Source organism: Leptodactylus fuscus, chromosome 5 (assembly GCF_031893055.1).
Source record: "Leptodactylus fuscus isolate aLepFus1 chromosome 5, aLepFus1.hap2, whole genome shotgun sequence".
Taxonomy (NCBI): domain Eukaryota; kingdom Metazoa; phylum Chordata; class Amphibia; order Anura; family Leptodactylidae; genus Leptodactylus; species Leptodactylus fuscus.
In genome coordinates, this window is record NC_134269.1 from 214,391,630 (window position 1) to 214,416,261 (window position 24,632).

Sequence of the window (24,632 nt, forward strand, 5' to 3'; positions counted from 1 at the left end):
ATCTATCTATCTATCTATCTATCTCCTATCTATCTATCTATCTATCTATCTATCTATCTATCTATCCTCTATCTCCTATCTATCTATCTATCTATCTATCTATCTATCTATCTATCTATCTATCTATCTATCCTCTATCTCCTATCTATCTATCTATCTATCTATCTATCTATCTATCTATCTATCTTCTATCTATCTATCTATCTATCTATCTATCTATCTATCTATCTCTATCATCTATCTCCTATCTATCTATCTATCTATCTATCTATCTATCTATCTCCTATCTATCTATCTATCCATCCATCTATCTATCCATCCATCCATCTCCTATCTATCTATCTATCTATCTATCTATCTATCTATCTATCTATCCTCTATCTCCTATCTATCTATCTATCTATCTATCTATCTATCTATCTATCTATCTCCTATCTATCTATCTATCTATCCTCTATCTCCTATCTATCTATCTATCTATCTATCTATCTATCTATCTATCTATCTATCTATCTATCCTCCCTCTATCTCCTATCTATCTATCTATCTCCTATCTATCTATCTATCTATCTATCTATCTATCTATCTATCCTCTATCTCCTATCTATCTATCTATCTATCTATCTATCTATCTATCTATCTATCTATCTATCTATCTATCCTCTATCTCCTATCTATCTATCTATCTATCTATCTATCTATCTATCTATCTATCTATCTCCTATCTATCTATCTATCCATCCATCTCCTATCTATCTATCTATCTATCTATCTATCTATCTATCCATCCATCTCCTATCTATCTATCTATCTATCTATCTATCTATCTATCTATCTATCCATCCATCCATCTCCTATCTATCTATCTATATATCCATCTCCTATCTATCTATCTATCTATCTATCTATCTATCTATCTATCTATCCATCCATCTCCTATCTATCTATCTATCTATCTATCTATCTATCTATCCATCCATCTCCTATCTATCTATCTATCTATCTATCTATCTATCCATCTCCTATCTATCTATCTATCTATCTATCTATCTATCTATCCATTCATCCATCTCCTATCTATCTATCTATCCATCCATCTCCTATCTATCTATCTATCCATCTATCTATCTATCTATCCATCCATCCATCTCCTATCTATCTATCTATCTATCTATCTATCTATCTATCTATCCATCTCCTATCTATCTATCTGTCTATCCATTCATCCATCTCCTATCTATCTATCTATCTATCTATCTATCTATCTATCTATCTATCTATCTATCCATCCATCTCCTATCTATCTATCTATCTATCTATCTATCTATCTATCTCCTATCTATCTATCTATCCTATCTATCTGATATCTATTAAACTATCGATCTGTTCATAGATAATTCTTTAAAACTAACACATACGCCACTTTCTATACACTACTATAATTTACATCATGGCTCCCCACAATTCCCAGCTTGCCCTGCCGTCCTATAAATACAATGCATCAGCCTCCCATTGACCATGGACACCCCGGTATCCGGACTCTTTCTTCCTGATGATAGAACTTTCTATAGACCGTTGCAGGATTTGGCTCAGCCTTGAGTGGTAGACGCCGGATTATGGGAGGATTCTTCTATATACTGCCATCTCCTCACTAAGGGTTAATGGCGGACATAAGATGGAAGGCAGATATGTATCTCTGGTTAACAAGGTTTTAATTATTTAGCCGGGGACGTGCGTCTCGCTCCTCTGCGGGGGTAAGGAGGGGGGGGATGTTGGCGTCTACGGCCACCCCGCTCTGGTCCGGGGCTCCTGCGTGGTGATGAAGTGCGGCACGTTTAGGAAGAGAACGCCGGAGAGATCTGATTAACTAATGAAATATTAAAAAGTACAATGTGTACCGAGCCCGGCGTCACACACACTGGATGTATACACTGAATACCAAGTATAAATTACCGCAACCGCCTCCATCTGCGCCGCCGCCCTCCGCAGGGAGACAACATGGCGGTTACTGAGCAGATTTACAGCCCAACCTCGGACCCTTTAATAATTAACGCTCAATAAAGTCGAGAAATGTGAGCGTGATGTCATAAGGGGGGAGGAGTCTGATCGGCTCTTAAAGGGACAGTCCACAAGGAAAGTATAGATGGGGGATTTATCGGTTCGTAGGGGCAGAATTTTACTGGGGTAGAAGGGGTTAACCCACACATACGCCGAACTGCAATTCCCAGCATGTTTTGGGGGTCATAGGTACAGCCTGGGCAGAACCCATAGTATTGCCCCCCAATCTGCCCTTCAGCTTTTGGAAAACTACAACCCCCCCGTGTGACCTGGGATCATATCTGTGTCCTGGGCGGCCCATGTAGAATTTGCCTCCATCCTGTTGCCCCAACTACAACTCCCAGCAACTTTGTTGCTATTGCTGACAGTTGTAGTTTTGCCCAGGCTACAGACTACTGCCCCCTATGTGTTGCCCTGGGTACTCACTCCTGATCTTCTTCTGCCACTTCATCTCGTTGTACAGATCCTCCGTCTGCTGGAAGAAGTCGTTGACTTTGCTGCCCTGCTCGTCCCGCTCGGTGGTGTTGAACACCCGCCACATGGACTCCCGGGTCAGATATTCGCAGATGTTCGGGACGGGGAAGACGATCTGCTCCATGGTGCGATCGTGGCGGACAATCTGAAGGAGAACAGAAGCCGTGAGAAGAAGGAAGCATCAGTGAAAAAATGTGAAAAATCTGCCCAAATAAGGCATAAATGAAAAAAAACAAAAAACGTGAAAATGGAACAAAATGTGAAGATGGAATCAATTAAAAAATGTAAAAAATCTGCCCACAAGTAGCATTATGGAAAAAAATCTGTCTAAATATGGCGTAAATGAAAAAAATTTGAAAAATTTTCCCAAATATGTCATAACGGAACAAAATGTGAAATATCGTCCTAAACATTGAATCAATGAAAAAATGTGAAAAATCTGTCCACAAAAAATTCTGTCTAAATGAGGCATGAATTACATATTTGGGCCAATTTTTCACATTTTTTTCATTCATGCCTTATTTAGACAGAATTTTTCATAATTTTTCCATGATGTTATACATGGACAGATTTTTCACATTTTTTCATTGATTCCACGTTTAGGCCGATATTTCACATTTTGTTCCATTATGACATATTTGGGCAAATTTTTCAATTTTTTTTCATTTACGCCATATGTAGACAGATTTTTTCCACAGTGCTATTTGCGGGCAGATTTTTTGCATTTTTTCATGGATTCCATCTTCACATTTTGTTCCATTATGCCATATTTAGACCGATTTTTCACATTTTTTTCAAAGTGGAAATAAAACGTAAAAAATAAAAAAAATAAAAATGTACCTAAATATGGCATTGTTAGAAAAAAAAAAAGGTGAAAAAAATGGTGAAAAGAACCCCAAAAAATGAAGTCAAGTAAAAAAAGAACAAAAAAAAAACCATGAAAAACTGCATAAAATGTTTTTGGTATTTGCTAATAAAAATGAGGAAAAAAAAATACTGCACTAGTAAAGCAAAGGTGAAAAATTTCTCCAAAACCCCCCAAAACAGGTAAAACCTCCCCAAATATTAGTAAAACTAAGTGAAATGACAGCAAAAATTCGGTTTCAATATGAAAAAAAGTCAAAAAAATTTCCTCCGATATGGCAATGGTGACAAAACATGAAAACTATCCCATTATATTCGTGAAAAAAATGTTAAAAATTACCCAAAAATTTCATTTTGTACATCTGAACTCAATAGGTACAAAAAAAAAAAAAAAAAAGAATAAGAAAAACTGCCGTAGGGACACAAAACGTGGAGGTAAAAGCTGCCATATGTGAACGGGGATTTATAGCTGTGCTCGGCCTCCTGGTAACATCTGGCGGCCGCTGCAGGGATCTCCGTGTGGAATCAGTCAGAGCCTTTACCTCAATCTGGGCCGTGTGGTTGGCGTAGTACGTCAAAGCTTCATCGCCCCCATCCGGATCATTACCCGGCTTCAACATCTGCTGCAGCGTCTTGTAGTGGCGAGCCAGCTGAAAACACAAAATATACCCCTCAGGAAAATGGCCGCAGAGATATCAGGACAGGAGCGGGGCCCCCTCCGTGTATACGATGTATAGACTGCTCTACCCTGTGCAGGACCTCTGCTTGTTGTCCCTGCCCTGGTACATTGTCACGGCTCTACAGCAGTGTCAGGACAGGCTGTCATTCACTGGCAGCGAGCAGAGATCCTGAAAAATGTAAAACCTGGTGCACAATAAGGTATTAGAATCAAGGACTGAGACACAGTCACCTTTTTACATTAAAGCCACAGCGCCACCACTGTCCACAGGCTACGTGTGGTATTGCAGCTTAGCCTCATGCAACATGGAGCCAAGTTATAATATAAGCCACAACCCATACGTGACACGTGATGATTGTGGAAGAAAGCAGCCATGTTGGTTTTGAAGAGCATATCCTTAAAGGTTTTGTCCAGGATCCAGGCTATTTGATATGACTACAGCAATAGGTCAGTCTCGCTAAGTGAAACATCCTTGCAATATGGTGTCAGTACTGTAAATATCTTGTTAGTGGCATTCCTGGAGTGTCAAGTGTATTGCGCATGCGCAAACGATCGGCAATACAGGAAGAGATAGCGCATGCGCAGTACTAGCATCGGCACTTGTATACTCTCCACTAGTACATACTGCGCAGGGGTGTTGGATCTCGGCAATACAGGGAGAGGGAGTGCCTTTGCAGTACACACTGGCTCACTCACACAACTCTTCTCTGTGTGACAGTTCTAGTAAGTACTACGCATGCGCGATCAATCTCCATATTACAGGTATAAGGAAAGCACGCAAAGTACATACTTGCACTGTCACACATCTTTCTGTGGGAGGGCCCAAGTATGTACTGAGCATACACAATTGATCCTGTCAATACAGGCAGAGGATGGCGCATGCGCAGTACATACTAGCTCCCTCACACATCTCCTCTCTGCATGACGGTGCTAGTATGTACTGTACATGCGCAAACGCTCCAATACATGGAGGAGCGCACACGTACTACATATTTGCACCGTAACACATCTCCTCTCTGTGACGGTGCTAGTGAGTACTGCGCATGCGCAAAGGCCACGGCGATACAGGAGCAGGGAGCGCCTGCATAGTACATACTAGCTGCCTCACACATCTCCATTTCTGCATGTCTGGCTAGTATGTACTGTGCATGCACAATAGATCTCAGTAATACAGGGACAGGGAGCGCATGCGCGGTACATACTTGGGCCATGACACAGTGCAGAGAGGACGACAAGGACACAAGACTAGAACCCTCTGCAATACATGAAGTCAGTGGGAGAGCCAAAGAAGATCACGTGACGCTCTGGCATCGCCGCTAAAGGGACCATTACAGTACTGACACCATATTGCAAAAATTCTTCACTTAGCAAGACTAACCTATTACCGTAGTCATCTCAAAAAGTCTGGACAACCCCTTTAAAGAGATAGAGAATGAGGAGCTCACCTATCGGTACTACCACTCCCATCATGAACTCCAGTTGTTCTATATCGCAAAGCTTTAACTAGAGGATTGCGCTTATTTAGGAATACAACCTGTAACTAAAGCACTCCACAGTTAGATGCCTATAGCCAACACTAGGGGGAGCTCATCACCTTAGAATATTTACCATAGAGTTCAATGGGTGCTATATTAAATCTATATGCAGGGAGCTCCCTCTAGTGGTGGCTGCAGGAAGTCAGAATGTTATCACTCTGCTCCTGCTCAGGGTCAGAGGGTTCAGTGGCCGAAGCCTTAAGTGTGAGGTCGGGGTCATATTCCTTGGAACACAGTAGGTGTCCTGCTCCTGCGGTCTCCGCAATGAGGAAGTGAGAAGAAAGTGTAGACACGTCTGCAGAAAGTGCCGGCTCAGAGAAAGTCTGAGACACTTCCTTAGTGCAGTGGAAAGTTCATGACCCCTGTCAAATTCTGCAGAACTGAGGGCCCACAAGCAAAGACATCAATGGAGGTGACAACAAACTGCCCCCCTCACACTATTGCCACCTTTCTATATATACTAGTCATAAGGTTCCTATAATATCTCTGAAAGTCTACAGTAGTTTAAGGGTTAAAGGGAGTCTGTCACCAGTTCCAGTGTATCAACCCACCCTGCAGATATGTAGGTTAGGGTCACCTGAGTCAGATGGCGTTTTCCCCTTGTGAATCGGACCCTGCGTTGCCGAGTTATCGCTGTTTTTATCAATATGCAAATGAGCTCCTGGAACAACACAGGCGCCACCATTGCTCCAATGCGATCATTTGCATATGACAAAGATGGTCATATCTAAGCAACGCAGATACGGATTCACAAGGGGGAAACACTGTCTGATTCAGGTGATCCTAACCTATCTATCTGTGGGGCTGGTTTGATATGGTGCGTTGTGGTGACACTCCCTTTAAGGCCCTAGTAATATGCCTGGAGGTCCGGGGTAATGAAAGGTGGAACGCTTAATATTCTTGGGGGTGAAGGGGTTAAAAGGTCCCATAATTCTATATTGATTTATTTCACAATATACCTTTATAGGGAGGTGCTCAACATTTCTGATACAGAGCTCCGAATCCTCTGCTCTCATAGACTTACATATCAATGTTATTTGTACCTGCAGGTGCCACTAGGGGGAGCTCTGCTAATCCAGTGCTAGTAGTTAAAGGGGTTGTCCAGGATTGGAAAGACATAACTGCCTCAGACATAATGTCTATCCATGAGTTCTGCTATGCTGCAATACCACATGCAACCTGCAGACGAGTGTGGCGCTGTCTATGGAAGAAAGCAGCATGTTTTTGTAATATCCTTGAAATTCTAGAACAAATAACTAGAGATCTGGATTCCTATAATTGACATAAAATAATGGAGCATGAACAGCGCCCCCTGTAGGCAAGTTCTTCGTGTCCTTATTCCATACCAACTCACGCGCTTTTATCTCATCCTCGGGGTTACGAATTATAAAGGTATTTTGAGAAACCTCCGTGTTATTCGAGGTAAGGCACAACAGGGAACAGTCTAATCAGGTCTACGGGGACCCGACAGCTTCCAGCTCGCCGTCTACTCGGCAGAACTTTCAATTAGCTGAGCGGACTCTGCTCCTTGTAGAGCACGTCTGACACATGCCATCAAAATCCTGCTCTGTGTACGGCGTTACAGACAGCCAGGAACGGGGGCGAGTGGCGCTGGGCATTCAGCCGGGCACCAAGGTGTGAGGGACACTCGTATGTAAATCATATGTACTACTATAGAACAGTCAAGATGGCAGCACGCTATACGAAACACTAAAATTTAAACTCTTGCCCTTTAAGAGAGAGAAAAGAGGTAGGACGTTACGCAAGTAGGAGGGGCTTAGAGGGTCAGTCCATGATCAGGTTTCAATATAAGTCAGCATCTAAAACATTCTATCCAATGTACTGACATATATGGGGAAAATATTTCTGGCCCTTTAAGAGAGAAAAAAGAGGTGGGACCTCACAAAAGTAGGAGGGGCTTAAAGGATTTGCTCTATGTCTAAGTTTCATTATAATAAAAAGTTAGTGTGTACCCAGTCTATCCAATTATAAGAGCGACTCCCCTACAAATCAAAAAAACACTTCAGTTGTCTTGTTTTCATGACCGCTAATATGGCCGCCATTACAGATCAGGAGTTGTCACATTTTCTGGTTGAGCTGTAATGAAGACTATATTTATTGTCACCCAGCCTTCTCTGATACAATGAGAGAACTTGACTCAGAACACTTACAAAAAAAAAAAAAATCTCTTTAAGAGGCGGGGTATTATATATAGGAAGGCGGAGCTTAAAGGTTCAGGGCTATGTGATTTCCAATCTTCTAAAAAGTTTCTTTTATCAGGTTAAACCAGCCCTAAAAACATAATAGCCTGAAGTCATCATATCTGGGTGACAACCATTAGGGCTAATACAGCTCTGGCGTTGTCACTGGGTGTAACTTCCTGTCACTAGGTGTACTTCCTGTCACTGGATGTACTTCCTGTTTTGCCGAGTGACCCGTCTTGTGGAAGCTTCAACGGCGACCATGTTAGTTGTCAACCAGTGCTCTAAGATACAATGTTGATCATTTCTATCTACAAAACTTAACTGAAGAGAGTGAAAAGAGAACTTATACTTTGTGGGGACTCCCTTAAAGGGAATGTATCACTAGAACCCAGCCTATCCCACCAGCCATGCAGATAGATAGTATAGGGTCACCTGAATCCAACGGTGTTTTCCCCTCGCGGATCGCTGCCTCTGTTGCCGAGATATGGCTGTTTTTGTTAGTAGGTAAATGAGCTCTTTGGAAAATGGCGGCGTCCTTGTTCCTCTTAAGAGTTAATTTGCATATTGCCAAAACAGCGATATCTCGGCAACGGAGTCACCGATTTTCAAAAGGAAAACGCCGTTTGATTCAGGGGACCCTAACCTATCTATCTACAGGCTGAGATGATGGGCTAGTTTGGCTGACAGACTCCCTTTAAGAGACTGAAAACCCCCTTTAAACACTCATAGACAGATAACAGCCGCTCTATCTGCACCGCCACTGGAAGGGTTAATGGGCCTGACATGATTTGTCAACAGCAGAGCCGAGTTTGTCACAAAGCGGTCGCTTTTAAGTTTACATAACACCGTAAGATTCCTTAAAGTCCTGTACAATATGGCTGTACACAGAGGCGGATGACCCCGCGGGCTCTGCTACATCAGTCTAAACTTGTCATTTTTCGCACTATTGTAATAAATATCAGTTTTTCGCACCAGGTGGGTGTTTTTCGCGTGGGTTACGCAGCAGACACACACTAGGTCGGTGCAGCAACTCAATGTCATGATTTTGGAAGTTAATGAAGACGTCGCATGAGACGAGACTGGGATTGGGGATCCGGGGAGGTGACGGTCTGCAGGGCGCACTGCTGGTCAGCGGAGGGGGTTGGTGGGGGTGCGATGCTCTGCCAGTGCACGAGCTGCCGCACACCTCCTGATTCCGCAGCGGTTTAATTAGGCGCTGTCATTTCAATTCCAGACTGTGAGTCACGGCGTACTAGACTGTCTGCTTCAGCCAGAGAGACGCGCGCTTCTATGGCGAGATACAGAACTGTCACATGAAACCAACAACAACAATTCAGTCGGCTCTGCCGTGTTATAAATAGGCAGCGGCGGTGGCGTTCACGGTCGCAACTGTTAATATAATACGGCGAGGAGGGCGACGCTTTACAAAAGCCGCTGCGGAGGAAGCGATTGAACGCCATCTGTAAAAACCAGCAGGGAAACTTTCTTCTAGAAGTGCGAAAAATAATGCCAGGCAGCAAAGTGAGGTCGTCACCCAGCTTTCTACAGACCCTGAGTGAGAAACTAATCTGCATTGTCTTCGTTTATCCTCCCTTATGCATGCGTGTCAGTCCTCACTGCCAATCTGACATTCTATTCACAGATCATAAGTTCAGTACTATAGGTCTTTTGCACTCAGAGTGTTATAACCGTATACACGTACCATCAGGATTTGCATTATGGCGCCCAAGTGTGTATTTACTCAGCTTTCTACAGACCCTGAAAACTGCATTGTATTATCAAATGTCAGTCCGCACTGTCAGTGTAACATTCTATTCATGAGCCATGATGTCACATAGAGAGTGTTACACCTATATACTGCACAGTTGTTGTGTTATAGAAGTTGTCACCCATCTTTCCACAGTCACTGACTGGCACAAAGATTTGGATTTTGTTACTTTTTATTTCTAAATCTGTCCCTTTAAGTATGTGTCAGTCTTTACTGCCAATTCACCAGGAAGCTCAGGATGAACAAGCACCAAAGCACTGTCCCATACAATGTGGTACAATTCTATAATCAAATATATTTACTCCGCTTTCTACAGACCCTGAGTGGCATAGAAAACTGCTTGACATTACTTTTCCTTATGTTGTGGGTGAGTGTCAGTCCTCACTGCCAACGTGACATTCTATTGACGAGCCAGGTCTGTACCACATACAGAGTGTTAAAATTGTACAGTCATACACAAGAGCTCAAACGGGTGGCTACCCAGCTTTCCACAGACCCTGAGCGGCAAATATAATCTGTAAAGAAATTTGCACTATATTACGATTTTTTAAAGGCTTTTCCATTGAGTTAGTGTCAGTCTGCACTGCCAGTCTAAGATTCTATTCGTGAACTAGGTAGCTCAGGATGAACAGCACCGAACCCTGAGAATCTTCCCTGTGCAGTATCTCAGCCCTGTGGACAGAGACTACAGAGGACGGCGGCTCATACCAGGTGCGAGAGGGGGGGGGGGGGGGAGCTGAGTACCCTGCTCTGATTAATGGCTGGCGGTGACCCCTGTGGCATATTTATGTGTCTGTGCCCACAGCGGGTCAGCCATTTACAAGAAGGCCTCTTCGCTTCTGGTAAAGAATATCACAGGTCGGCATGGGCAGGGGTAAAAATCCGGATCCCCCCTCCCGCGCCCGCCGCTTCTGGAGATGAAATGAAAGTCTGTACCAAATATACTCTGTCTGCGCCAAACGTGAAAATAGAAGAAAAAAGGGACATGAAACCGGATCCCGGAGGTAACACCGCCACGGAGAAAGGGGAACCACGCTCAGAATGGTGGTCATACGAGATATGGGAAGTGGCGGGCACGCAGAGCAGGCGTGGGTCACATCTGTGTAGGGTGACAGCTGTATCACAACAAAATGGGCGTAACGCCATTATGTGACAGGGACCAAGGAGTCATGTAATAATACTGCCCCTAGGGGTCGACATGCATCAGCGTTCCTAGTGGTCATGAATTAACAGCGCGTGTTGTGGTCAAGAAGTGACAGAATCCCTAGTGGTCCAGGAATGACAGTGCCCCAAGTGGTCTAGAAGTGACAGTGCCCCTAGTAGTCTAGAAGTGACAGTGCCCCTAGTGGTCTAGAAGTGACAGTGTTCCTAGTAGTCTAGAAGTGATAGTGCTCCTAGTGGTCAAAAAGTGACAGTGCCCCTAGTAGTCGAAGTGACAGTGCCCCTAGTAGTCGAAGTGACAGTGCCCCTAGTGGTCAAAAGGTGACAGTGCCCCTAGTGGTCAAGAAGTGACAGAATCACTAGTGGTCCAAGAATGACAGTGCCCTTAATGGTCAAAAAGAGACAGTGCCCCAAGTGGTCTAGAAGTGACAGTGCCCCTAGTAGTCTAGAAGTGACAGTGCTCCTAGTGGTCAAAAAGTGACAGTGCCCCTAGTGGTCAAAAAGTGACAGTGCCCCTAGTAGTCTAGAAGTGAGAGTGCTCCTAGTGGTCTAGAAGTGACAGTGCCCCTAGTAGTCTAGAAGTGACAGTGCTCCTAGTGATCAAAAAGTGACATTGCCCCTAGTGGTCAAAAAGTGACAGTGCCCCTAGTAGTCTAGAAGTGAGAGTGCTCCTAGTGGTCAAAAAGTGACAATGCCCCAAATGGTCTAAAAGTGACAGTGCTCTTAGTAGACTAGAAGTGACAGTGGTCTAGAAGTGACAGTGCTCCTAGTGGTAAAAAAGAGACAGTGCCCCTAGTAGTCTAGAAGTGACAATGCCCCTAGTGGTCAAAAAGTGAAAATTCTCCTAGTAGTCTAGAAGTAATAGTGGTCCTAGTGGTCTAGAAGTAACAGCGCCCCTAGTGGTCATAAATTAACAGAACACCTAGTGGTCATAAAGTGACAGTGCTCATAGTGGACAAAAAGTGACAGTGCCCCTAGTAGTCACAAAGTGACAGTGCCCCTAGTGGTCAAGAAGTTACTGGTTTCTAGGGGAAAGAAAGTAACAGGACCCTTAGAGATCACGAAGTTACAGCACTCCTAGTGGTCATAAAAGAACAGCAACACCAGTGACCACAGAAATAGTGGCCCTAGTGGTCACAATGTAGCAGTGTCCCTTGTGGTCATGAAGAAACACTACTCCTAGTGATCATGAAGTAAAACTGGTCCTAGTGGTTAGGATGTAACAGCGCCTCCAAAGGTCATGAAATAACCAAGTGCCTTGTGAAACTGAAGTTCATGTCCCTAGTGGTCATCCATAGCTGGCAGGAAGTTGATGTCAGGCAGCTACTTCCTGTTAGGCAGCTACTTCCTGTCCCACCCAGAAGCCAGGCAGGAGAAACGTAAAGTAATCTAGCGCAGGACTCAGTGTCCATACTGTAGACAACTATCATAGGGGGCGCTATAGCAGGCACCACTTTTGAGGCCATCATCTCAATGATCCAGGTCACCGTTCACACATTATAATAATAACTTCTAGGCGGTACATGGCTCCTACCTGGTGCGCCAGGATGTAAATGTTATGACCCACGGCTCTGGGGGACACTTGCTCATCAGGCCCGTGTTCATCAGGGTCGTCCTCGAGTCCCTGGTTATAAGCCACCTTTATTACATCCACCTGGAGATACAAGGAGATGACACTGGTTAGGGGGAGGGGCCCACAGGACTAGGTAGTCACCGGTATATTGACGACATTCTTTACCAGTTCTCCGGGCCTCATGTTGAACAGGATCCTCTCCGCGTTCTCACTGTCGTGACGACTCTCCATGATGGCCAGAAGCAGTTTGGAGGCGTTGTTCTAAAAAAAGAGGGAAAATTATCACATATCTGCAAGGAGTCCTTAAAGGGAGTGAATGACCAGAACCCAACGTAGATACCTGGCCCCACAGATGGATGGGTTAGGGTCACCAGAACCAAGGGGTGTATTCCTCTTGCGAATCGGTGTCTCTGTTGACGAGATATCGCCATTTGTGTCAATAAGCAAAGAGCACTTTGGAGTAATGGCGGCGCCCTCATTGTCCAAACAGCTCATTTGCATATTGACAAAACGCGAAATATCTCGGCAACAGAGACACCGATTCTGAAGGGGAAAACAAAGTTTGATTCTGGTGACTCTAACCTATGTATCTGGAAATTTGGGTTGAAGTGCTGAGTTCTGGTGACACTCCCTTTAAGACATCTCAAATCGAAAGCAGGTGTGGTAAAGAGGTCCAATGGCAGAAATCTACTGCTTAGGGGTGTCACCTAGTCTGACCACACGTAGCATACTGGGCAGACTAAGAGCAGCACCTTTAACTGCAGGACTAGGTCCATGCGGTATCGGCCCAGAGGGTTGATGTCGTTCAGGATTAGGGCGATGATTATGTCGATTCCGTTGGACTCATGAGTTGCGATGCAGGTCTGGAAAATAAAGGGAAGGTGTTACTGGGGCACAATCCAGAGATATCAGAGGTAACTGCCCCCGGTGGTCATAAAGTAGCAGGGCATCTAATGGTCAAAAAGTAATAACACTCCATGGGGTCATAAAGTAACTGCACCCCTAGTGGTCATGAAGTAACTCCACCCCTAGTGGTTATAATGTAACAGCGCCCCTAGTGGTCATGAAATAGCTGCACCCCTAGTGGTCATGAAGTAACTGCACCCCTAGTGGTCATGAAGTAACTGCACCCTTAGTGGTCATGAAGTAACTGCACCCCTAGTGGTCATGAAGTAACAGCACCCCTAGTGGTCATGAAGTAACTCCACCCCTAGTGGTCATGAAGTAACTGCACCCCTAGTGGTCATGAAGTAACAGCACCCCTAGTGGTCATGAAGTAACTCCACCCCTAGTGGTCATAAAGTAACTGCACCCCTAGTGGTCATAATGTAACACTGCCCCTAGTGGTCATGAAGTAACTGCACCCCTAGTGGTCATGAAGTAACTGCACCCTTAGTGGTCATGAAGTAACTGCACCCCTAGTGGTCATGAAGTAACTGCACCCTTAGTGGTCATGAAGTAACTGCACCCCTAGTGGTCATGAAGTAACTGCACCCTTAGTGGTCATGAAGTAACTGCACCCCTAGTGGTCATAATGTAACAGTGTCCCTAGTAGCCATGAAGTACATGCACCCCCCAGTGATTATAAAGAAACAGTGCCCCTAGTGGTGTTAACTTGATGATCTTACTTTACAACATACATACTCTGCTGAGGTGCACTATGGGAGGTTTGATGTTTATAGCTGTAACCATCTCCCATAATGCAATGCACCAGAGAACAAGGGGGAGGGGGGTGTTTCAGAATGTTCCCCTTTATATTACCTGATTCTCATGGCAAGGTCCCTGACAATATTCGGTCAAGCTCTCCAGGGTCTGGTTCACCAAGGCCACGTTCCTCTCATTAATGTAGAGTCCTAGGAGACCCAGGCCACCCGTGGTGCTCCCGCAGATACAGTCCAGGAACTGCAGAGTCTCACACACCAAGTTATAGTTGGTTTTGTTGTTTTGGTTCCTCAAAAAGTTCTAAAAGAGCAAATTTTGGACACAACTGGGTCAAAAGTGTCATCAATGATTTGTAACGCTCCTCATCGCCCTCCTTAGTCATGATCACGGGAGCAGCCATCATGCCTGTGAGCACGTGTGTAGAAACAAGGAGCAACAAATAGACCTCTGTGGATGAGTGTAGTGGGCATGCTCTGTGTCATGTGCAGAAGAAGAAACTGCTCCAATCACCTACTGTCAATCGTGTGATCCTGTGTTATCTGCCTCCAGTATATGAACAAGAGGGCAGCTATCATGCCTATATAGCAAGGAGCTAACTGACATCTAAGGGAAAGTGTAGTGGGCACGCTCTCTGGCATAAGAAGAGAGAAGGAAGAAATTGCTCCAATCACCTATTGTCAATTGTGTGATTCTGTATAATCTGCCTCCAATGTATGACCAAGAGGGCAGCTATCATGCCTGTATAGCAGGGACCTAACTGACATCTAAGGGAAAGTGTAGTGGGCATGCTCTGTGGCATAGGAAGAGAGAAGGAAGAAATTTCTCCAATCACCTATTGTCAATCGTGTGATCCTGTGTTATCTTCTTCCAACATATAGTCATGTGAGCAGCTATCACAACACGGCTGTGTCATGTGCAAGGTTAACTGTGGAATTAAGTAAATTAATATTTGACCTCAATGTGAGACTGTTGTGAGTATGCTCTGCATCATGGAGGCCATTGTGCAGTGAGGGGGAGGAGGAGACAATTCCATCACCTATTGTCAATAACGGATCCTGTGTTATCTGCCTGACACATAATAAGGGGAAGCTGTGCTGGAAATAAGAAAACTACCGACTGACTTTTCTAAGAAAGTGTAGTGAGCATGCTCTATGTCATGTGCAGGGAGGTGGAGCTGGGCTATCCCATTATCTAGTGACAATGGTGTGATCCTGTGATATCTCCAACATATCATCATGGGAGCAGCCACTGCAAGCACATAGAAATACAAAAAAAAACACCTATCGCCTTCTACAGCAAAGTGTAGCGAGCATGCTCTGTGTTATATGTAACAGGGAGGAGACATGCTCTTCTCATCACCTTGTAAATGGTATAATCCTGTGTTACCTGCATCCAACATCTGAACCTGGAAATAAGAAAATGACCTACTGACGTCAATGGTAGACTGTAGTGAGCATGCTCTGTGTTATACACACAGGTTACTCTGTAGGAATGGAAGGTGAGCCTGTCCCCATTACTTACTGTCAATGGTATGATCCTGTATTACCTGCTTCAATTGAAAAACAGCTTACTGAATTCTGGGAGAGACTGTAGGGGGCATGCTTTGTTTTGTATTTAAGTGTGACTGTATAGAAAAAAAATGACAATTTTTTGCCCGTCACCTATTGTCAATAAAGTGATCCTGTGTGATCTGCCTCCAACATGTGCTCATGGGGACAACTATAAGACTTGGAAATATGGAAGAATGTTGTGAGCATGCTCTGTATCATGTACCTTCAGTTTTATGATCGAGGGCGGGCTACGGTGCAGGAACCAAGCAAAACATTTTTGGTACCATTGGGTACCAATGAACCCGCCCTTAAAGGGATCATTCCTAGAATTTTGTTTTTCCTACGGAAGCCCTAGAGGACATAAAGCGTTGGTGCATTACCTGTAATCCAAGGTTATGGTTCTCACACAGGAGCTGCAGAAACCTGAGGATGGGCTGCATGATGGCTATGACCGGACTGACCGCCACCGACTCCTCCGCCGTCTTCTCTTCCCCGCCTCCATTATCACCCCCAGAACCTATCAGGTCCAGGTCCGGATCGATCTCCTTCCGGTACACACAGTACGCTTTGGATGTCGCTGTGGACGCCTCGGCTAGCTGACCTTTCATCCCTTCTTTAAGATGCAACTGGGAGTCCCGTGCTAAAAAAAACCAACAAAAAAATAAGTTCTCCGTTCACACACAAAGCGAAATTTTTCTTTTCTTTTTGGCCCAATTATTTCTTGGAAATTGCAAATTGTGTGGAAATCATTGCTGTACAACAAATTATACAACGTGGGGGTAGAAGGGGGTGGCATCCGTCTCTGGGAATACAGGTTAGTGCCCGCCGTATAGTGTGGTGTGTATAGCCCCTCCCTCCACCCCGTACAATACGACAATCAGGGACCTTGTTTGTTAGATGGAGTTCTGATTGGTATTGGTGGAAGATGCCAAATGGTTCTATGTCCTCCTTCTACTCCTTGGGAATTAGGGTCCACTAGACCAGAATCTTCCTACACTACACACTGTCACCCCTGCATTACACACCGTCATCCCTGCATTACACAATGTCACTCCTACAGTACACACGGTCACCCCTGCACTACACACTGTCACCCCTGCATTATATATTGTCACCCCTGCACTACACACCGTCACCCCTGCATTACACACTGTCATCCCTGCATTACATACCGTCACCCCTGCACTACGCACCGTCACCCCTGCATTACACACCGTCACCCCTGCATTACATACCGTCACCCCTGCACTACGCACCGTCACCCCTGCACTACGCACCGTCACCCCTGCACTACACACTGTCACCCCTGCATTACATACTGTCATCCCTGCATTACATACTATCACCCCTGCACTACGCACTGTCACCCCTGCACTACACACTGTCACCCCTGCACTACACACTGTCACCCCTGCACTACACACTGTCACCCCTGCACTACACACTGTCACCCCTGCATTACATACTGTCATCCCTGCATTACACACTGTCACCCCTGCATTACACACTGTCACCCCTGCATTACATACTGTCATCCCTGCATTACACACTGTCACCCCTGCATTACATACTGTCATCCCTGCATTACATACTGTCACCCCTGCATTACATACTGTCATCCCTGCATTACATACTATCACCTCTGCACTACACACTGTCACCTCTGCATTACATACTATCACCCCTGCACTACACACTGTCACCCCTGCACTACGCACTGTCACCCCTGCATTACATACTGTCATCCCTGCACTACACACTGTCACCCCTGCATTACACAGTCACCCCTGCATTACATACTGTCATCCCTGCATTACACACTGTCACCCCTGCATTACATACTGTCACCCCTGCATTACATACTGTCATCCCTGCATTACATACTATCACCTCTGCACTACACACTGTCACCTCTGCACTACACACTGTCACCCCTGCATTACATACTGTCATCCCTGCACTACACACTGTCACCCCTGCATTACACAGTCACCCCTGCATTACATACTGTCATCCCTGCATTACACACTGTCACCCCTGCATTACATACTGTCACCCCTGCATTACATACTGTCATCCCTGCATTACATACTATCACCTCTGCACTACACACTGTCACCTCTGCACTACACACTGTCACCCCTGCATTACATACTGTCATCCCTGCACTACATAATGTCGTCCCTGCATTACATACTATCACCTCTGCACTACACACTGTCACCCCTGCATTACATACTGTCACCCCTGCATTACATACTGTCATCCCTGCATTACATACTGTCATCCCTGCACTACACACTGTCACCCCTGCATTACACAGTCACCCCTGCATTACACAGTCACCCCTGCATTACACACTGTCACCCCTGCATTACATACTGTCATCCCTGCATTACATACTATCACCTCTGCACTACACACTGTCACCCCTGCATTACATACTGTCACCCCTGCATTACATACTGTCACCCCTGCATTACATACTGTCATCCCTGCATTACACACTGTCACCCCTGCATTACACACTGTCATCCCTGCATTACATACTGTCATCCCTGCATTACATACTGTCACCCCTGCATTACATACTGTCACCCCTGCATTACACACTGTCATCCCTGCATTACATACTATCACCCCTGCATTACACACTGTCATCCCTGCATTACATACTGTCATCCCTGCATTACATACTGTCACCCCTGCATTACACACTGTCATCCCTGCATTACATACTGTCATCCCTGCATTACATACTGTCACCCCTGCATTACATACTGTCACCCCTGCATTACACACTGTCACCCCTGCATTACACACTGTCATCCCTGCATTACATACTATCACCCCTGCATTACACACTGTCATCCCTGCATTACATACTGTCACCCCTGCATTACACACTGTCATCCCTGCATTACATACTATCACCTCTGCACTACACACTGTCACCCCTGCATTACACACTGTCACCCCTGCATTACATACTGTCATCCCTGCATTACACACTGTCATCCCTGCATTACATACTGTCACCCCTGCATTACATACTATCACCTCTGCACTACACACTGTCATCCCTGCATTACATACTGTCACCCCTGCATTACATACTATCACCCCTGAACTACACACTGTCATCCCTACATTACGCACTGTCATCTCTGCAATACACATGGTCATCCACACCTTGTACACTCACAATTACCTCTGCGTTTCGGTAAGGTCATTGGATCATAGTCATCATCCTTCTTTTTGGTGCCAAGGTCAACTGTGTTCACTGTGACAGTGGCACGGATCTCCAGCTGGGCGGCTTTCATTCTGTCATAGAGAACCTTGAAAAACTTCTCAGACTTTTTCTGCTCATTGAGTTGATGGTAGAACGAACTCTAAAGGAAAGGTCCGGAGATGGCGGAGGCGTCAAATCCCACGTACCCAATTTAACAATGCAACCGGAACAGCACCCCCCCGAGCCCCCCCCATACCTGGATCTGTGTGTTCCCCCCTTCCAATAATGCGATTCCTAGCAGGATGCCCTCAGAGAAGATCCGGTCATTCTTGGTGCTGACAATGACATCAATGATCAATTCGGAGGCTCCTTCCTTATCAAGAAGACACTGGATGTCTGTCATGGTCGCGCCAATTTTGCGGTCACTCTCCTGGACGCCGAAACCTACAGAATCATAATAAGGAGACAATGGGGGTCATAAAAGCCGAATCACATGTTATCTATGATATCCACAAAACTTCTCCTGATGTTTTTATTTTTTGTGTGGGGTTTATAAAAATGTTTTACCTGGAAACTGTCAGCAAGCAGGTTGGGTTGTATGCTGTTGACTGTTCCTGTTATGACTTACACAAATACCTAGCCCTACTCCATTCATGAACACATGCCGTAAATGCTTTTCACTTATTTTTATGTTTTTGTGTGCGGTTTCCAAAAAAATACGTTATCTGGAAACTGTCAATAAGCAGGTTAGATGCCGATGACTGCCCTTGATATAACTTACATACACAGATACGCCCATTCAGCACATTAACACATAGATGCCTGATGCTGATTAATACGTACTCAATAAAACATAGTTAAAATAATTCAACAGCAGCTTGTTGATGGTTTCCCTTGTGATGTTTGGCGCCCCTTTAACCCCAACATGTGATTTTTCACAATATTTCTTCTACTTTTAGAGGTTTTCACCAATTTCTCTTCTGCTGCCTCTTTTAGGACTCTTTCTAAAACCGTATTGTTCCCTGAAAACTGTCAACAAGCAGGTTAGCTGCTGTTTACTGACCCTGTTATAAGTTATATGAACACCTAGGCCAGCTCAGCTCCTTAACACATATATGCCTGGCGCTAATTAATAAATAGCTAAAGATACTTAATAATACATAGAAGCGGATAATAATTTAGTAGCAGCATGCTGATGGTTTCCTATGTGATTTGTCTGGGCCCTTATATTGTGATTTCCACGAAATTTCTTTCGCTTTGTGCTGTTTTGACCAATTTATCTGGTGCTGTTCTTTGATCAGTTGTGTGTTGTTACCTGGAAATGGTCAGCAAGCAGGTTAAATGTTAATAGAAGGTTCCTGTTGTATAAATACCCAGGCCGGCTAAGCATCTTGTACATGAATATCTGGTACTGATTAACACAGCCAAATGTGCTCAACGTAATCAACAAAAAAGAAGTACAAAATCAGTCATGGGCAGCTTACTGATGGTTTCCCATGTAATTTTTTTTTTTTTAATATATATATATATATATATATATATATATATATATATATATATATATATATATATATATTTTTGGATGCTACACTTTGAAAACAAAATTAAGTGGACCGCGAGGTGATGAAGATATATGTCTGCTGACAATACGGCCTATCAAAGTCGGAGTATCACTTTAAAAAAGGCACAAAATCGATTTCGGAGGACAGTTTTTGCAATGTACTTTTATACTGTGACAACTCTTGAAGTCTTCTGTCCATGGTCAGACAAGGTGTCACGAATCGGACATCATCCGCCTGAGGAGCGCAGATGTCTATTGAAGTCGAAATCTTTGTGTTTTTTTTTTTGGTTTTACCTCTGCAATATCTGAGCCCGTAGAAATTTCTGTACGAGGTAAAAACATCTTCTCGCCAAGTCACTTGTACTAGGACATGGATGTTGTATAAATCGCTACCCGATATTTTATGATTAAAGTTGTAGTTTTTTGTAGTTTCAGCCACCACTAGAGGGAGCTCCAGAGCAAACTGCACATTGTCTATACATAGAACTCAGTAGGCAGTAAGGTCTTCGGCTCCCCCTAGTGGTGACTGCAGGAAGGCAGAATTTAAGGAATCAGCAGAGAATTCTGGACCTTACGTGGTACCATATAAGTATTTAGACTTGAAGACTGTACCTCCAGCAGGCCCCGATTTACTGAATCCTACAGGTCCGTTCACGGAGGACACAGGTTCACCCTTGAAGTAGCGATTCAGGAGAATTTTCCGCAATGTCATCCCCTGTACAAAGAAAACTTTATTAACACATTTGAAGAAAATAATAAAAATATGCAGGCTTCACATTACATCATGATTTTGCCTAACAAACTCAACAATCTGACACCGTCGTGTTACAGTCATGTCCCAAAATGATAAATTAATTTTATAGATTTTGTTTTAAGCCATGTTTTTCTCATTATGCACAACCCCTTTAACTATGTCACATGACGTGCTCCATAGCAAAACAGAACATGTCAACATATGTGGACAATTCATAGAACAGAATCACAAAAGACCCCACAGACACCCCTGTACCCCACAGTCTCTAATACGGGAGTCCCAACAATGGCCGAGGAAAAAAACTGGTGTATGTGCAGCCCAATGTAATACAGCGGTGACTGGGAATAGGACCCTGATATAAGGGGGGAGTGGGGGCCATCCAAAGGAGTGTAAGGGTCTGACCTGGGGGTCTGTATTAGTTTAGGGGTCCGGTCTGGGGTCTGTATTAGTTTAGGGGTCCGGTCTGGGGTCTGTATTAGTTTAGGGGTCCGGTCTGGGGTCTGTATTAGTTTAGGGGTCCGGTCTGGGGTCTGTATTAGTTTAGGGGTCCGGTCTGGGGTCTGTATTAGTTTAGGGGTCCGGTCTGGGGTCTGTATTAGTTTAGGGGTCCGGTCTGGGGTCTGTATTAGTTTAGGGGTCCGGTCTGGGGTCTGTATTAGTTTAGGGGTCTGGTCTGGGGTCTGTATTAGTTTAGGGGTCCGGTCTGGGGTCTGTATTAGTTTAGGGGTCTGGTCTGGGGTCTGTATTAGTTTAGGGGTCTGGTCTGGGGTCTGTATTAGTTTAGGGGTCTGGTCTGGGGTCTGTATTAGTTTAGGGGTCTGGTCTGGGGTCTGTATTAGTTTAGGGGTCTGGTCTGGGGTCTGTATTAGTTTAGGGGTCTGGTCTGGGGTCTGTATTAGTTTAGGGGTCTGGTCTGGGGTCTGTATTAGTTTAGGGGTCTGGTCTGGGGTCTGTATTAGTTTAGGGGTCTGGTCTGGGGTCTGTATTAGTTTAGGGGTCTGGTCTGGGGGTCTGTATTAGTTTAGGGGTCTGTATTAGTTTAGGGGTCCGGTCTGGGGTCTGTATTAGTTTAGGGGTCCGGTCTGGGGTCTGTATTAGTTTAGGGGCCTGGTCTGGGGTCTGTATTAGTTTAGGGGCCTGGTCTGGGGTCTGTATTAGTTTAGGGGTCTGTATTAGTTTAGGAGTCTGGTCTGGGGTCTGTATTAGTTTAGGGGTCTGGTCTGGGGTCTGTATTAGTTTAGGGGTCTGTATTAGTTTAGGAGTCTGGTCTGGGGTCTGTATTAGTTTAGGGGTCTGGTCTGGGGTCTGTATTAGTTTAGGGGTCCGGTCTGGGGTCTGTATTAGTTTAGGGGTCCGGTCTGGGGTCTGTATTAGTTTAGAGGTCTGGTCTGGGGTCTGTATTAGTTTAGGGGCCTGGTCTGGGGTCTGTATTAGTTTAGGGGTCTGGTCTGGGGTCTGTATTAGTTTAGGGGTCCGGTCTGGGGTCTGTATTAGTTTAGGGGTCTGGTCTGGGGTCTGTATTAGTTTAGGGGTCTGGTCTGGGGTCTGTATTAGTTTAGGGCTCTGGTCTGGGGTCTGTATTAGTTTAGAGGTCTGGTCTGGGGTCTGTATTAGTTTAGGGGTCCGGTCTGGGGTCTGTATTAGTTTAGAGGTCTGGTCTGGGGTCTGTATTAGTTTAGGGGTCTGGTCTGGGGTCTGTATTAGTTTAGGGGTCTGGTCTGGGGTCTGTATTAGATTAGGGGTCTGGTCTGGGGTCTGTATTAGTTTAGGGGTGTGGTCTGGGGTCTGTATTAGTTTAGGGGTCTGGTGTCTGTATTAGTTTAGGGGTCTGGTCTGGGGTCTGTATTAGTTTAGAGGTCTGGTCTGGGGTCTGTATTAGTTTAGGGGTCCGGTCTGGGGTCTGTATTAGTTTAGAGGTCTGGTCTGGGGTCTGTATTAGTTTAGGGGTCCGGTCTGGGGTCTGTATTAGTTTAGAGGTCTGGTCTGGGGTCTGTATTAGTTTAGGGGTCTGGTCTGGGGTCTGTATTAGTTTAGGGGTCTGGTCTGGGGTCTGTATTAGATTAGGGGTCTGGTCTGGGGTCTGTATTAGTTTAGGGGTCTGGTCTGGGGTCTGTATTAGTTTAGGGCTCTGGTCTGGGGTCTGTATTAGTTTAGGGGTCTGGTCTGGGGTCTGTATTAGTTTAGGGGTCTGGTCTGGGGTCTGTATTAGATTAGGGGTCTGGTCTGGGGTCTGTATTAGTTTAGGGGTGTGGTCTGGGGTCTGTATTAGTTTAGGGGTCTGGTGTCTGTATTAGTTTAGGGGTCTGGTCTGGGGTCTGTATTAGTTTAGAGGTCTGGTCTGGGGTCTGTATTAGTTTAGGGGTCCGGTCTGGGGTCTGTATTAGTTTAGAGGTCTGGTCTGGGGTCTGTATTAGTTTAGGGGTCTGGTCTGGGGTCTGTATTAGTTTAGGGGTCTGGTCTGGGGTCTGTATTAGATTAGGGGTCTGGTCTGGGGTCTGTATTAGTTTAGGGGTCTGGTCTGGGGTCTGTATTAGTTTAGGGCTCTGGTCTGGGGTCTGTATTAGTTTAGGGGTCTGGTCTGGGGTCTGTATTAGTTTAGGGGTCTGGTCTGGGGTCTGTATTAGTTTAGGGGTCTGGTCTGGGTCTGTATTAGTTTAGGGGTCTGGTCTGGGGTCTGTATTAGTTTAGGGCTCTGGTCTGGGGTCTGTATTAGTTTAGGGGTCTGGTCTGGGGTCTGTATTAGTTTAGGGCTCTGGACTGGGGTCTGTATTAGTTTAGGGGTCTGGTCTGGGGTCTGTATTAGTTTAGAGGTCTGGTCTGGGGTCTGTATTAGATTAGGGGTCTGGTCTGGGGTCTGTATTAGTTTAGGGGTCTGGTCTGGGGTCTGTATTAGTTTAGGGGTCTGGTCTGGGGTCTGTATTAGTTTAGAGGTCTGGTCTGGGGTCTGTATTAGATTAGGGGTCTGGTCTGGGGTCTGTATTAGTTTAGGGGTCTGGTCTGGGGTCTGTATTAGTTTAGAGGTCTGGTCTGGGGTCTGTATTAGTTTAGGGGTCTGGTCTGGGGTCTGTATTAGTTTAGGGGTCCGGTCTGGGGTCTGTATTAGTTTAGGGGTCCGGTCTGGGGTCTGTATTAGTTTAGGGGTCCGGTCTGGGGTCTGTATTAGTTTAGAGGTCTGGGGTCTGTATTAGTTTAGGGGTCTGGTCTGGGGTCTGTATTAGTTTAGGGGTCTGGTCTGGGGTCTGTATTAGTTTAGGGGTCCGGTCTGGGGTCTGTATTAGTTTAGGGGTCCGGTCTGGGGTCTGTATTAGTTTAGGGGTCCGGTCTGGGGTCTGTATTAGTTTAGGGGTCTGGTCTGGGGTCTGTATTAGTTTAGGGGTCTGGTCTGGGGTCTGTATTAGTTTAGGGGTCTGTATTAGTTTAGGTTTACAAAATACTAAACCTTCCTATAAATCGCTGATCAGTCTCTGACATCATTACTGAGTATATTCTGACCTCCCCCTGTCCGTTTTTTTTATTTTTCTTTTTAGGGTCACCGTCCCTTTAATTTCGGCAGCTTT

The 24,632-nt window shown here is 45.1% G+C and overlaps 1 protein-coding gene across 3 annotated transcripts in view; it reads right to left on the minus strand.

Annotated features, from left to right (window-relative positions):
* Positions 1-24,632, minus strand: part of ITPR2 (inositol 1,4,5-trisphosphate receptor type 2) — a 179,696-nt gene that overhangs the window by 42,026 nt on the left and 113,038 nt on the right. For 2 of the 3 annotated variants that reach the window (XM_075275279.1, XM_075275281.1), the window contains exons 38-47: positions 20,934-21,036; positions 19,017-19,204; positions 18,740-18,920; positions 15,909-16,168; positions 14,078-14,278; positions 13,069-13,179; positions 12,482-12,577; positions 12,278-12,397; positions 3,939-4,046; positions 2,485-2,677 (exon numbers count right to left, since the gene is read on the minus strand). In XM_075275279.1, the coding sequence (XP_075131380.1) occupies positions 2,485-2,677; positions 3,939-4,046; positions 12,278-12,397; positions 12,482-12,577; positions 13,069-13,179; positions 14,078-14,278; positions 15,909-16,168; positions 18,740-18,920; positions 19,017-19,204; positions 20,934-21,036 (1,561 nt within the window). Of the gene's footprint in view, positions 1-2,484; positions 2,678-3,938; positions 4,047-12,277; positions 12,398-12,481; positions 12,578-13,068; positions 13,180-14,077; positions 14,279-15,908; positions 16,169-18,733; positions 18,921-19,016; positions 19,205-20,933; positions 21,037-24,632 lie in introns of all 3 variants that reach the window. The other variant, XM_075275278.1, reaches the window with a different exon arrangement.